General features: G+C 44.2%; 1 protein-coding gene across 7 annotated transcripts in view; it reads left to right on the top strand.

Annotated features, from left to right (window-relative positions):
- The window catches only part of LOC137314484 (nucleolar protein 4-like), a 426906-nt gene that overhangs the window by 380967 nt on the left and 33464 nt on the right, over positions 1 to 12475 (top strand). For all 7 annotated transcript variants that reach the window (XM_067979813.1, XM_067979819.1, XM_067979838.1 and 4 more), the window contains one exon: positions 2659 to 2781. In XM_067979813.1, coding sequence (XP_067835914.1) covers positions 2659 to 2781 — 123 coding nt within the window. The remainder of the gene's footprint in view (positions 1 to 2658; positions 2782 to 12475) is intronic.

The raw sequence follows: 12475 nt of genomic DNA, 5'->3' as shown, positions 1-12475 counted from the left end.
AATGAAGACCCACAACTGATGCCACCCATTGTGTCACTGCAGAGTGGGTGGAGGTGTATTTGCAGGGCTCTTTTGTGCAGACGACTGAGAGACGTCGGCGATGTCCCCGGTGGCATCCTGGAAGGATGCGGAGGAGAAGTTGTTGAGGGCAGTGGTGACTTTGACAGTGACAGGTAAGAAGATGGTGCTCGGGCCAGCCAGGAGCAGCTCGGCATGAAGGAGGCTGCAGATGTCCACGACTGCATGTCGAGTGACTCTGAGTGTCCGTGTGCACTGGTGCTCAGAGAGGTCCAGGAAGCTGAGCCTTGGTCTGTGGACCCTGTGGCGAGAGTAATGTCCTCTGCGACGCATCTCTCTCTGCGGTTGCCCTCCCTCCTTCTGTGCAGGTGGATGTGTCACAGCACTGTGTTGTGGAGCTCCACGTGTCAGAGGTAAACGGCGTGGCCGGCGAGGCTGGTGATGCTGTTCATCCTCCGAGGAGGTCATGACTGCAGCTACGGCGGCCCCCATCCGGAAGATGTACATCTGAGGGGGTCCGCAAGGTAGGTACATGTGTCTGGACCCCGGGGTAAGTGTGCAAGTTGGTGAATTTTGTTGTTAAGAGGAGGGTGGTGGAGGCCAAACTTTGTCCAAAGTGACAGAGTGGCCTCCTGCAATGAGTGAGGGTCTCCCCCACCCCCCCACCTGTCAAATGGACCTTTGCAGCTGCCACAGGCTGATGGCTGCAACACGTCCATTTCAACTGGGAATGTTTCCCCCAGTACGGGAAACAGTCCCAGTTGTTTGCAAAATCCCAACCCTCCTAAAATATCATGTTATTCAGGTCTCTAAACGACCTGAAATACCTAGGTAAATACCTTAAGTGGCAAAGCTGGCAGGAGTCCCACATGCGGGGGCTGCGCGCGCATGTCAGCGCGTCAGTGGGGAACCCGGAAATGGGGCGGGTTGTAACCGGGCTCCCGACCCGCACCGGGAATTCCCGATTTTTGTAGCCCTCCCGCCAGGAACGCACCCGATCGCGGGTGCTAAAATCGAGCCCATTATTTCAGTAGTAGTCCCTCCTATATCATAGGCTTCAAGCCCCCTTCTGTACAGGTATTAACTTCTTCAGGTTCAGCTAGTCTTACCCCTGTGTCAATGCATTTGTGATTTTGCATTTTGTTTCATGTAATTGAAATATTTCCTGTCTTCCATCCAGACCTGTTTTATGGGAGTTGGGGTGCAGCTACTCAGTAACCTCTGGTATATCTCCAGGAGTTTGGGGATTTACTCAGATTCTCTGCTCAACATCTCATCCACAATAAGATGCACCTCCTGTTCTGTGAATCTGAGCTTTGTTATTCTTTTCACGTCAGTCATATACTGCATTTTGGGTTTTTGGCATTATGATATGATATTTATCATTGTATCATGTGACTGCCAGGATGGTAGAAGGCAAACTAGATGGACCTTGGTCTTTTTTCGTCCAGCAATTCCTATGTTACTATATAGGATGTTTAGGAATCAAAGGCATTGATTCAAGCTTAAATAGTTAAGCCAATTGTTGAAAGCATTTTCTCATTTGCCATACTAATTTACCATTGGCAGTAACTTACCATGTACCAACGGACAATGTCACAGCGATAGGACAATGACAATGATCAGTTATTTGTAACGACTTACTACCAAAAATGCCTTAATGTCCCCATGCAGAATGATTTAACCTTTAGTTGTTAAAATATTGTGTCTTCTGTGCTTTAAAGTATTTTGAAAGTAAAAATTAATGATGTCTTATTACAAAAGGGTTACAATTGTTCATAGTTTCAATATGATGATGTAGCTTTAACACTGTCAATCTCCAGATAAAACAAATACTGGTATACAATGAAAATAGAGAAGACATCATGGAGAGTGGTTGTTTATGAGGAATATTTCACCATGTGACCTCAGACCTGCTCCTATTAATATTAATTGCAATGTCATCTTGAAAATGTTTTAACCCTCATGCTTTTCTTCAAATAAATCCATTTCACATTTCCTCCCAACTTTAATTTTCTAATGTTTATATTTGCATATAAAGATAATTGCAATGTTTGTAGTAGATTCTTTGAACTTACTTAATTGACTATTTTTGCCAGTAAATCAGAATGAATGTTTTCTTCTTCCTGTAATATTTCTGAAACAATTGTCTGCAAAGTGATAAAATTCATTTCAGCATTAAGGACCAAGATAAATTGCAGAGTGCCTAAAATATTTTATTATGGTGCAGGATGCTTCCAAGCATTTTAGAGGGTACAAGGCATTTGAGTTTAATTGGCAAGGTAGTAACACAGCACTTGATTTGCAGCACCAGTACCCAGAAGATGCCACTGGCTGTTGAAATGCGCAGACTAATGAACCGGATTGAATTCAGTCTACAGAAAAGCTAGAAAAATGAGTTTTTGATGGATTTCTGTGGCATTGCCAGATTTGGCCTCTTGAGTGCTCATCATTTTTTTTATTATTAGGATTTGTAATTTTCTTTCTTTGGTTTGCAGTATATCAGAGCAGACAGGTATGCTATGGATTTGTGATAGTTTTGTTATTTTAGAAACACCATCATTAAATATTTTGTGTTAGTTTTTAACTATCTCTTTTTTAAAGCCCGGTATAATATTTCTTTTGTATTTCTTTCTTCAGTCTCGTCCCATCCCTTCACACCTCACATCTGCAGTAGCAGAGAATATCTTGGCCACAGCTTGTGAGAGCGAGAGCAGGAATGCAGCTAAGAGAATGCGTCTGGATGTGCGTCAACAGCAACAGGTATTGGTATCATAATTAAATGAGTGTTCCACGGTAACAGTTTTACAAGCATAAAGAGTACATTATAACACTTTCCTCAAATGGGTAATCTGCTCATTGTGACTTGAGCACATAACCTAGGTTGACACTCCACTGCAGTACTGAGGGAATGCTGCATTGTTGAAGATGTCATCCTTTGGATGAGACTTGAAACGGAATATATCCCGTATGCCTGTAGATGCTAAAGATCTTATGGCACTATTTGAAGAAGAGCAGGGAGTTCTCCTGGTGTTCTGACTAAAACCAAAAAAAGTTAAGAGCATTAATCTCATTGTTGTTTGTGGGATCTTGCTGTGTGTAAAATGGTTCTCCCATTTGCCTAAATAGTAACAATCACTGCACACCAAATGTTATTCATTTTTTGTGAAGTGCTTTTAGACATTTCTAAGAAACATGATAAGGTGCTATATGATTGCATAACTTTACTTCTTTACATTCATACGTTGTGACGATTTTTGGAATCACAGTTCAGCCTACAGTCATGGTTACCTCAATGCAGTGACCACCCCCCACTCTGTTATTGCTACATTTTGAATTACTTACCATTGAAGGCGATATAAAATTTGCTCTGTAAACCCGTCACCTGCGTATTCAATATGTTGGCCACTTCACTTGGCACTCCGCTATATTCGACTTTTATATCAGGATGTAGAGAACCAACTAAAGTGTGATGTGGAGATGCCGGTGATGGACTGGGGTGGACAAATGTAAGGAATCTTACAACACCAGGTTATAGTCCAACAGTTTTATTTGAAAATCACAAGCTTTCGGAGGCTTCCTCCTTCCTCACCTGACGAAGGAGGAAGCCTCCGACAGCTTGTGATTTTCAAATAAAACTGTTGGACTATAACCTGGTATTGTAAGATTCCTTACATAACTAAAGTGTGAGTATGGGAGCTGAGAATTTGATTCAAGCACCCACTAAATTTATTTAGGTATAATTTTGAACACTCTAAATGGAGTCCTGAAGCAACTCCCTGCTAGCATAGACGTTTAAATTGCTGCCTTATTCTAATACCATTTGCTGTAGCTAAAAGCCTGTATTTTCTGATGAGATAAACTGGATGGATCAGATCAGAAAATTGGTGGAGTCCCGTTATGCCATATCTCAACCTATTTTTTTTCCTCCACCCTATTTTCCACCATCATTTCCAGGGTCTACAGTGAGTTCTGCCTATTTTTGGGCTGTTGCATGCAAATGAGATAAAAATGACATGATGACATCATACATCCATTTTCTGTCATTTCCATCTTGTTGGTTTGTTAGGCTCTAGCGAGATTGCAGAAGAGAATGTAAAGAGCCTCGCATCAACATTGTTAGCATCAATTGAAAGCTTATTTCTCTCATTTTTGAAGCGGTTTATGTTTTTTTCTATTGTATCATTTAACATCACTATGGGTTGCCATTTTTCCCCTCACATTTTAGACAGGGCATAATGGGTTTCCCATTGGAAATTTCCCTGTATCTTTATTTTTTTTAATAAGTTTTATAATAAGATGAGAAATAATGAAGCGTTGTTCGGTTGGTCAGCCAGTACCAGAAGCACGTTGCACCCACACGCCTGTACCCTCATACCAGAATATGCATGGAAAAATGCATATACCTTAATTTGTTAGAGGAGCAGTGTCTGTGGAGACTTCACTTTACCATGTAAGCCATCACTGACTTACAACCTACCTCCACAACAGGTACTTTACTGCCAGTGGCTGTGAAGGTAACAATTGTCCTGAACTTTCATGTTGTTGGATCATTTCAGGTTGCCACTGGGATCATCAGTAACATCTGCCAATCAGCTGTGCACAGATGCATTGCATAAGTCCGATTTCAGGATGGGAGGGACACGGAGCCTAGGCTGGTTTTGAGGACCCCAGAGGATCCTCCTCTCGGCCCCACAAAAATAAATGCAAATGCACTGTTAGCTCCTCTTCGGTGGGCCGCCAACTGATAGTGGGCGGAGTGTGCCAGTACTGTCCTAACAGGGTCATATGTTATAGGACCCCGATTCACATTTCAAAGTGACCTGATGCCTGACTCAGCCGGGCGGTCCGCCTGTCCAAGGTAGGCCTGGGGGAAGACTGCGCCACACACAGCGACGACGGGAATGGGGTGATAAGTAATTCCCCACCATTTTCAGGGCACCACCGTCCTATTTTCACCAGGTGGGAGGCCTCAAAATCTACTTCCTAATGTGGGTATAATAGGATGATGAGGAAGAGATGCAGATATTTATCCTGAACCTGGAACTGGCACATGTCCTCCTACTTCCCCATCTCAGACATGGTAAATTGCCTTCCTCCTCAGTATTTGCTGAGCCTGTTCCATATAGCAGGTGAGAGTCAGTGGTTTTCTCTGTGGTGTTATGGGATGTCTTCTCCTTGGAAGAGAATGCAAAAAGTGAAAATTACTTTTTATCTCTGTGATATCCAGTAAAACCCGGGTGTCAGCATGCAGCTCATAATGGGTGTGTTGACAGGTACATACAACAAACAGTTATGTTCAATGAGAGGCTTTTGAGGGGTGAATGCGTGTAAGGTTGTGAGTGAAGGAAAACTTCCAGATGAAGGCTGAGAATTTAACAGGGACTGGATTACCTCTTGGCGTTGATGGTAAACTATTAAATCACTAACACAATATGAGAGGCAGGGCATTGTAAGTGGCAGATGTACTCAGTACAGTGCATTCCTGGAAGATGTGGCTGGCTTCTTTTACCTTAGCTGGCCAGGTATGGTCATTAAACTTCTCCTGACACCTCCTGGTTTAATAGGTAGTGGCGAAATTAGCACTGACTGACCTGGCTACCTACTCCCAGTGTCTGTGCGCAGCTCTCCTTGGCACCCTGCAGCACTCAGTGTCACAGAGTATCTCCCTCTTCTGTCTCACTTCCTGCAGCAGCATTTTCACTGCCCTCTCAGAGAACCTCGGGGATCTTTGCACTTCTTTAAAGTTAGCTGCCATTCTGAATTAACAAAGCTTTTTTCTTTGGGTAAAAATTGTAATAATGATCCCTGCTCGTTTAAACTGCTGCAGGCCGTTAAATCCTGCACCAGCAAACTATTTCCAGTCCCTAAATGGGCAAGCTGCCAATCAGAGGTGTTTCTGATGTTTGGGTCTCATTCTAAAAATGATAATTAGGCTAACTCCAGAAATTAAGACAAGGTCAGTACTCATTAGATTAGGTGGATGCAAATTGTGCTCCACCAAACTTCCAGTCAGGTTGTGCCGAATTGAAAATTCAATCTGAAAAGTCTTTCTCTTCCCATACCTGGTTAAATAGAAGGGAGATCAATTTCAATGCTACAGAAGCATTACGAGCATATATCAACTGTTATTACACCATTTAGTGTGTTCAAAGTAATACCTAAATACATTGACTTCAATATTCCTGCTGGCAGACATGAAGAATATCACTCTCCTGAGCTTTGTCAGTGCAGTATACAGCACTATACAAGTAACACCTGCATTTTAAAGCAAATCAGGCCCATCTCACAATGACCACACTTGATGAGTTGCAATGTAAATAGAGAATAATAGATATTTGAAAGTTACTAGGCAATAATTTTCTCTCAGGGTCTAGGTGATATTATAACCCATGAGAACAAGGTCAAGTGATTAAAATAGTCATCTGAACTCTGAAATCAGATTAACAGCTTATAATCACTACCACCTATCTTTTGTTTTTTATTTCTATGTATACATACATAGCTACACATATGCTAGCCTCTGTGGGCTCACAGTAAATCAGAAGGTGCATTAAAGTGTGACATCTGATGTGTGATGTCTGAAGAGTTATGGCTAAAGTGTGAAATGAAGTAAGTGATGCTCACAGAAGTGTGTGCTATATTACAGTCAGACAAACAGATATATGCTGTGTAGTATCTATGAACAGTATTATTTCATTTTTTTGTGGCTGCTAGTCAATATCATCAGAATTCTCCAAGTAGTTCATGGCTTCCACACTGAAGAATTAACAGTTGTAAAGTAATCAGTCCAAATTTGTTGAATGATACTGAGAAGCAAAGTTCGGGATTTTTACAGAATAATGGAGTAAGTGGGAGTGATTACAAGGCTTTTTTTGTTACTCAGATGTCTGGCAAGCACAGAAACCTATCACCTTGTTGTTTTTTAATTCATTCATGGGATGTGGGCGTCGCTGGCGAGGCCATCATTTATTGCCCATCCCTAATTGCCCTTGAGAAGGTGGTGGTGAGCTGCCTTCTTGAACTGCTGCAGTCCGTGTGGTGAAGGTTCTCCCACAGTGCTGTTAGGAAGGGAGTTTCAGGATTTTGACCCAGCGACGATGAAGGAACGGCGATATATTTCCAAGTCGGGATGGTGTGTAACTTGGAGGGGAACGTGCAGGTGGTGTTGTTCCCATGTACCTGCTGCTCTTGTCCTTCTAGGCGGTAGAGGCTTGGGAGGTGCTGTCGAAGAAGCTTTGGCGAGTTGCTGCAGTGCATCCTGTGGATGGTACACACTGCAGCCACTGTGCGCTGGTGGTGAAGGGAATGAATGTTTAGGGTGGTGGATGGGGTGCCAATCAAGCAGGCTGCTTTGTCTTGGATGGTGTTGAGCTTCTTGAGTGTTGTTGGAGCTGCACTCATCCAGGCAAGTGCAGAGTATTCCATCACACTCCTGACTTGTGCCTTGTAGATGGTGGAAAGGCTTTGGGGAGTCAGGAGGTGAGTTACTCGGCGCAGAATATCCAGCCTCTGACCTGCTCTTGCAGCCACAGTATTTATATGGCTGGTCCAGTTAAGTTTCTGGTCAATGGTGACCCCCAGGATGTTAATGGTGGGGGATTCGGCGATGGTAATGCCATTGAATGTCAAGGAGAGGTGGTTAGACTCTCTCTTGTTGGAGATGGTCATTGCCTGGCACTTGCCTGGCGAGAATGTTACTTGCCACTTATGAGCCCAAGCCTGGATGTTGTCCAGGTCTTGCTGCATGCGGGCTCGGACTGCTTCATGATTTGAGGGGTTGCGAATGGAACTGAACACTGTGCAATCATCAGCGAACATCCCATTTCTGACCTTATGATGGAGGGAAGGTCATTGATGAAGCAGCTGAAGATAGTTGGGCCTAGGACACTGCCCTGAGGAACTCCTGCAGCAATGTCCTGGGGCTGAGATGATTGGTCTCCAACAACCACTATCATCTTCCTTTGTGCTAGGTATGCTAGGTTAAGAATATCTAAACAAAGATACTGAGAAATCTAGGCAGTTAGACTTTCTATTTGCCTGAAATGGAATGTCTTCCCATAGTAACACACTCCCCTTACTTAAATCCAGGAAATGTAGGTGCAGATTTTGCTCCAGGCTGTGAACCAATTCAGGTTTTCTGATGAGATTGTGAACCTCAAGAACAAAGCTTAAATGGTTAATGAAATCATGTAAACCGAGATAATAGATTACAAACTTGAAGTCATTATTTACAGTGGGCCGTATTTATTCTGTGCTGGATTTAAAAAAAAATTGTGCTCATCAAGGTGAGCGCTATTAATGCTGGGGAACGCTTCCCATTTCAGGCACCCGGTGTCAGTATCAAGTTCTCCTAGGTCGGTTCACCAGTGTGTTAATTTTTACAAAAAATTAAACATTGCATACTAACCACATAAGCAATATGTCCTGACTTGCCCCACTGCCTCTACTACCATCCTTGCCTATATCCCACCACATGTAATATTGATATTTACTTTCTGAGAATATATCAATATATAAGAGAATAAAACAAGCAGAGTGAGTCAGGAAGGGACAGAGGGCTAGAAATTCGGCAATGTAGTGCCCGTTATATTTTTTGTAAAAACCAACACACTGGTGAACCGACCTGGGAGAACTTGATACTGACACCGGGTGCCTCCCGAAGTTCCAAAATAGCGTTCGGGAGGCGCGCATGCTTCTCGCATGACGTGCCAGATGCCATCTTGGTAAAGGGTTTAGTGCAGGCACAGCTAACGAAAGCCAGCAGCGTGTAATGTAAGGAGAATATCCGTTAGATCAGTGTGCAATGCTGATTTAAAGGCATAGACACCATTTTGGCACTTAACGCTCCACTCAACGCATTGTTTTAACCACAAGCACCTTAACATGTCTTCGACGGCCTGGAGGACCCCCGACCAGCGCTATTTAAAGGGACCATGCAGGATTTACAGGTTAGTTGATGGATTATTGCATTTGGCTGCTGATGCATTTATACCTGTTTTTGGAGGTCTCCTATACTTGAGTAGTAGGACGAGGGGACATAGCCTAACATTTAGAGCCAGGACTTGCGGGAGTGAAGTTAGGAAACGCTTCTACACGCAAAGGGTGGTAGAAGTTTGGAACGCTCTTCCGCAAACGGCAGTTGATGCTAGCTCAATTGTTCATTTTAAGTCTGAGATTGATGGATTTCTCTGAACCGAGGGTATTAAGGGATATGGGGCTAAGGCGGGTATATGGAATTAGGTCACAGATCAACCATGACCTCATTAGATGGCGGATCAGGCTTGAAGGGCTAAATGCCACTGTCACTTGCTGCCTCCTGTTATCCGCCACCTTCTCCTGCAAGAAAGCAAGAAGTGTGTCGGTGAGTGTCCTGCAGGATGTCTGGGTGATGTGCCTGTCATGGTTGAATAGCTGCCAGTGTGTGTGACCTGTGAGTTGTATGTGTGCGGATTGCAACAGTAGTAATGGGTGAGAGTGAGAGGAAGCATCTGATTGGAAGAATTGAGTACTGATTGAAAGAGTTTGTTGGTAGGTGGGTGATAGGGGAATGTAGTGCGTGGAGCAGTGGATGCGGCTAGTGGTGCAGTTGGTAGGAGATGCCACTTGACAGTTGACCTCACTCACCTTGACCACTCGTGTCAAAGCGTTGAAATTCTTCCTGCACTGCATCCATGTTCATGGTGCTTTGCGCCTGACATTGACTCTGTCCTTTACTGCCTCCCACTGCCTCTTGAGCATATGTCTGGAGGGCCTCTTGCCTCCCAAATGTGGATATAGGATGCCCCTCTTTCTGTCCACCTCTTGCACCAAGGCCTCTAGTGCATCAGCAGAAAACCTTGGTGCACACTGTCTCGCAGGCCAAACTCAGATCAGCAGATTGGTGAGGTCAGGCATGCAGATTGGAGGATGCGGGATTTAGTAGTGCGCAATCTTTATTCAATGTTTTAACATAATTCAACAGTTTGTAAACATAGGGACAGAACCTGCATCTGTGTTTTACATGTGTGATGTCTGATCTCCGTTCAGACTCCGTGCGGACCCGTATCTTATCTTTTGCAAATAAGAGGTGCAGGCTGCCTTTAAGAGATGCGAGCAAATCACGCGAGATTTGAGTCCCCCTTGCTGGTGAGAAGTGCGAGCCTGGTGCAAACATCGTGGCTAGGCCTGATTGCTACACTTTGAAAAGGTAAGTGGCCAGGCAGCACGAATGTCTTGTGTTGCCTGCATCGGAACCACCGGGCGCGGGTTAATAAAGGAGTTAAAATAGCCCTGATAATAAAGGAAGTGATAAAGACAGCAGAGAGAAAGGATCTTAGCTCAGAAAATCAGGTTGTCGAATTAGTATGGTTGGAGCTAAGAAATAACAAGGGGCAGAAAACACTGGTGGGAGTAGTTTACAGGCCCCCTAACAGTAGTTACAGTGTTGGACAGAGTATAAATCAGGAAAACAGAGGAGCAGGTAACAAGGGTAATGCAATAATCATGGAGGACTTTAATCTTCATATAGACTGGGCAAACCAAATTGACAAAAGTAGTTTGGAGGATGAGTTCATGGAATGCATCCGAGACAGTTTTCTAGAACAATATATTGAGGAACCAACTAGGGAACAGGCTATTTTAGATCTAGTATTGTGTAATGAGACAGGATTAATTAGTAATCTTATAATAAAGGATCCTCTGGGGAAGAGCAATCATAATATGATAGAATCTCATATTGAGTTTGAAAGTGATGTAGTTAAGTCCGAAACTAGGGTCTTAAATTTAAACAAAGCCAATTATGTAGGTATGAGGGGCGAGTTGGCTAAGGTAGATTGGGAAATAAGATCAAAAGATATGACAGTAGATAAAAGCGATAAAAGGAGGAGTGAGAGAGGAGAGAAAGAGTAGGATCAGTGATAAAAGGAGGAGCGAGAGAGGAGAGAGAGAGCGGGATCAGTGATAAAAGGAGGAGCGAGAGAGCGGAGAGGTGCAGAAACATCTAAAGTGACGTCAGCACAAGGGAAGTAGCTGATTGGGGAGTTGCTGAGTGTTTTTTTTCTGGTGAATGTTTTTTTTTAAAGTCTTTAAGTTTATTTTTGTTAAGTTTAGTTAATAATATAATAAATTGAGGCATGGCAGGGCAGCTCAGACCCATCGAATGCACGGCCTGTACCATGTGGGAACTCCAGGATGCTTCCTGTGTCCTGGATAACCACAGGTGCAGTAAGTGTCGTCAGCTGGAGGAGCTTGAGCCCTGAATTTCGGAGCTTGAGCAACAGCTAGCGTCACTGCAGTGCATCCATGAGGCTGAGAGTTTTGTGGATAGCATGTTTCAGGAGGGGGTCACCCCACAGCTTAAGAGAGTGCAGGCAAAGAGGGACTGGGTGACCTCCAGACAGACAAGGAGGACCAGGCAGGTAGTGCAGGAGTCCCCTTAGTGTATCTCACTCTCTAACCAGTATTCAGTTCTGAATACTGGTGGGGGAGAGGGTTCCTCTGGGGCGTGCAGCCAGTGCCAAGTCCACAGCACCATGGGTGGCTCTGCTGTACGGGGGGAGGAGGAAGATCAGGAGAGCGATAGTGATAGGGGATTCTATAGTTAGGGGAATAGACAGGCGTTTCTGCGGCCGTAGACGAGATTCCAGGATGGTACGTTGCCTCCCTGGTGCCAGGGTCAAGGATGTTATCGAGCGGCTGCAGAACATTCTGGAGTGGGAGGGTGAGCAGCCAGAGGTTGTGGTCCATATCGGTACCAATGACATAGGTAGAAAGAGGGATGAGGTCCTGCAGGCAGATTTTAAGGAGTTAGGAAAGAGATTAATAAACAGGACCTCAAAGGTAGTAATCTCCAGATTACTCCCGGTGCCACGAGTATAGAAATAGGTGGATAGAGAAGATGAATGCGTGGCTGGAGAGATGGCGCAGGATGGAGGGCTTTAGATTCTTGGGGTATTGGGACTGGTTCTAGGGGAGGTGGAACCTGTACAAGCCGGACAGGTTGCACCTCAACAAGGCCAGGACCAATATCTTTGCGGGGAGGTTAGCTAGTGCTGTTGGGGAGGGTTTAAACTAGCTTGGCAGGGGGATGGGGATTCAGAAGGGAGAGAAGCAGAGCTGGAAATGGAAGGCAGAAAATTAGTAAGTAAGTTTGGAAGGCAGAGGAAAAAAGACTAGAAACTTGACAACAAAGGAGTTTGGCAGCGAATAATAGTATATATCTCAATGCAAGGAGTATAGTGAATAAGGCAGATGAGCTGAGGGCACAGATAGACACGTGGAAGTACGATATCGTAACTATTACAGAAACATGGCTTAAACAGAGGCTGGAATGGCAGCTCAACGTTCCTGGTTACGGGGTTTTCAGACGAGATAGAGGGGGGATAAAAAATGAGGGGGAGGATGGCAGTAGTGGTTAAAGAAACAATTACAGCTGTGAGGAGGGATGATTTGTTAGAAGGATCATCAAATGAGGCCA

The sequence above is a fragment of the Heptranchias perlo genome, chromosome 3, assembly GCF_035084215.1.
Source record: "Heptranchias perlo isolate sHepPer1 chromosome 3, sHepPer1.hap1, whole genome shotgun sequence".
NCBI classification, from domain to species: domain Eukaryota; kingdom Metazoa; phylum Chordata; class Chondrichthyes; order Hexanchiformes; family Hexanchidae; genus Heptranchias; species Heptranchias perlo.
The sequence above is the reverse complement of the archived record's forward strand: the minus strand, read 5'-3'. Positions and strand labels throughout refer to the sequence as shown.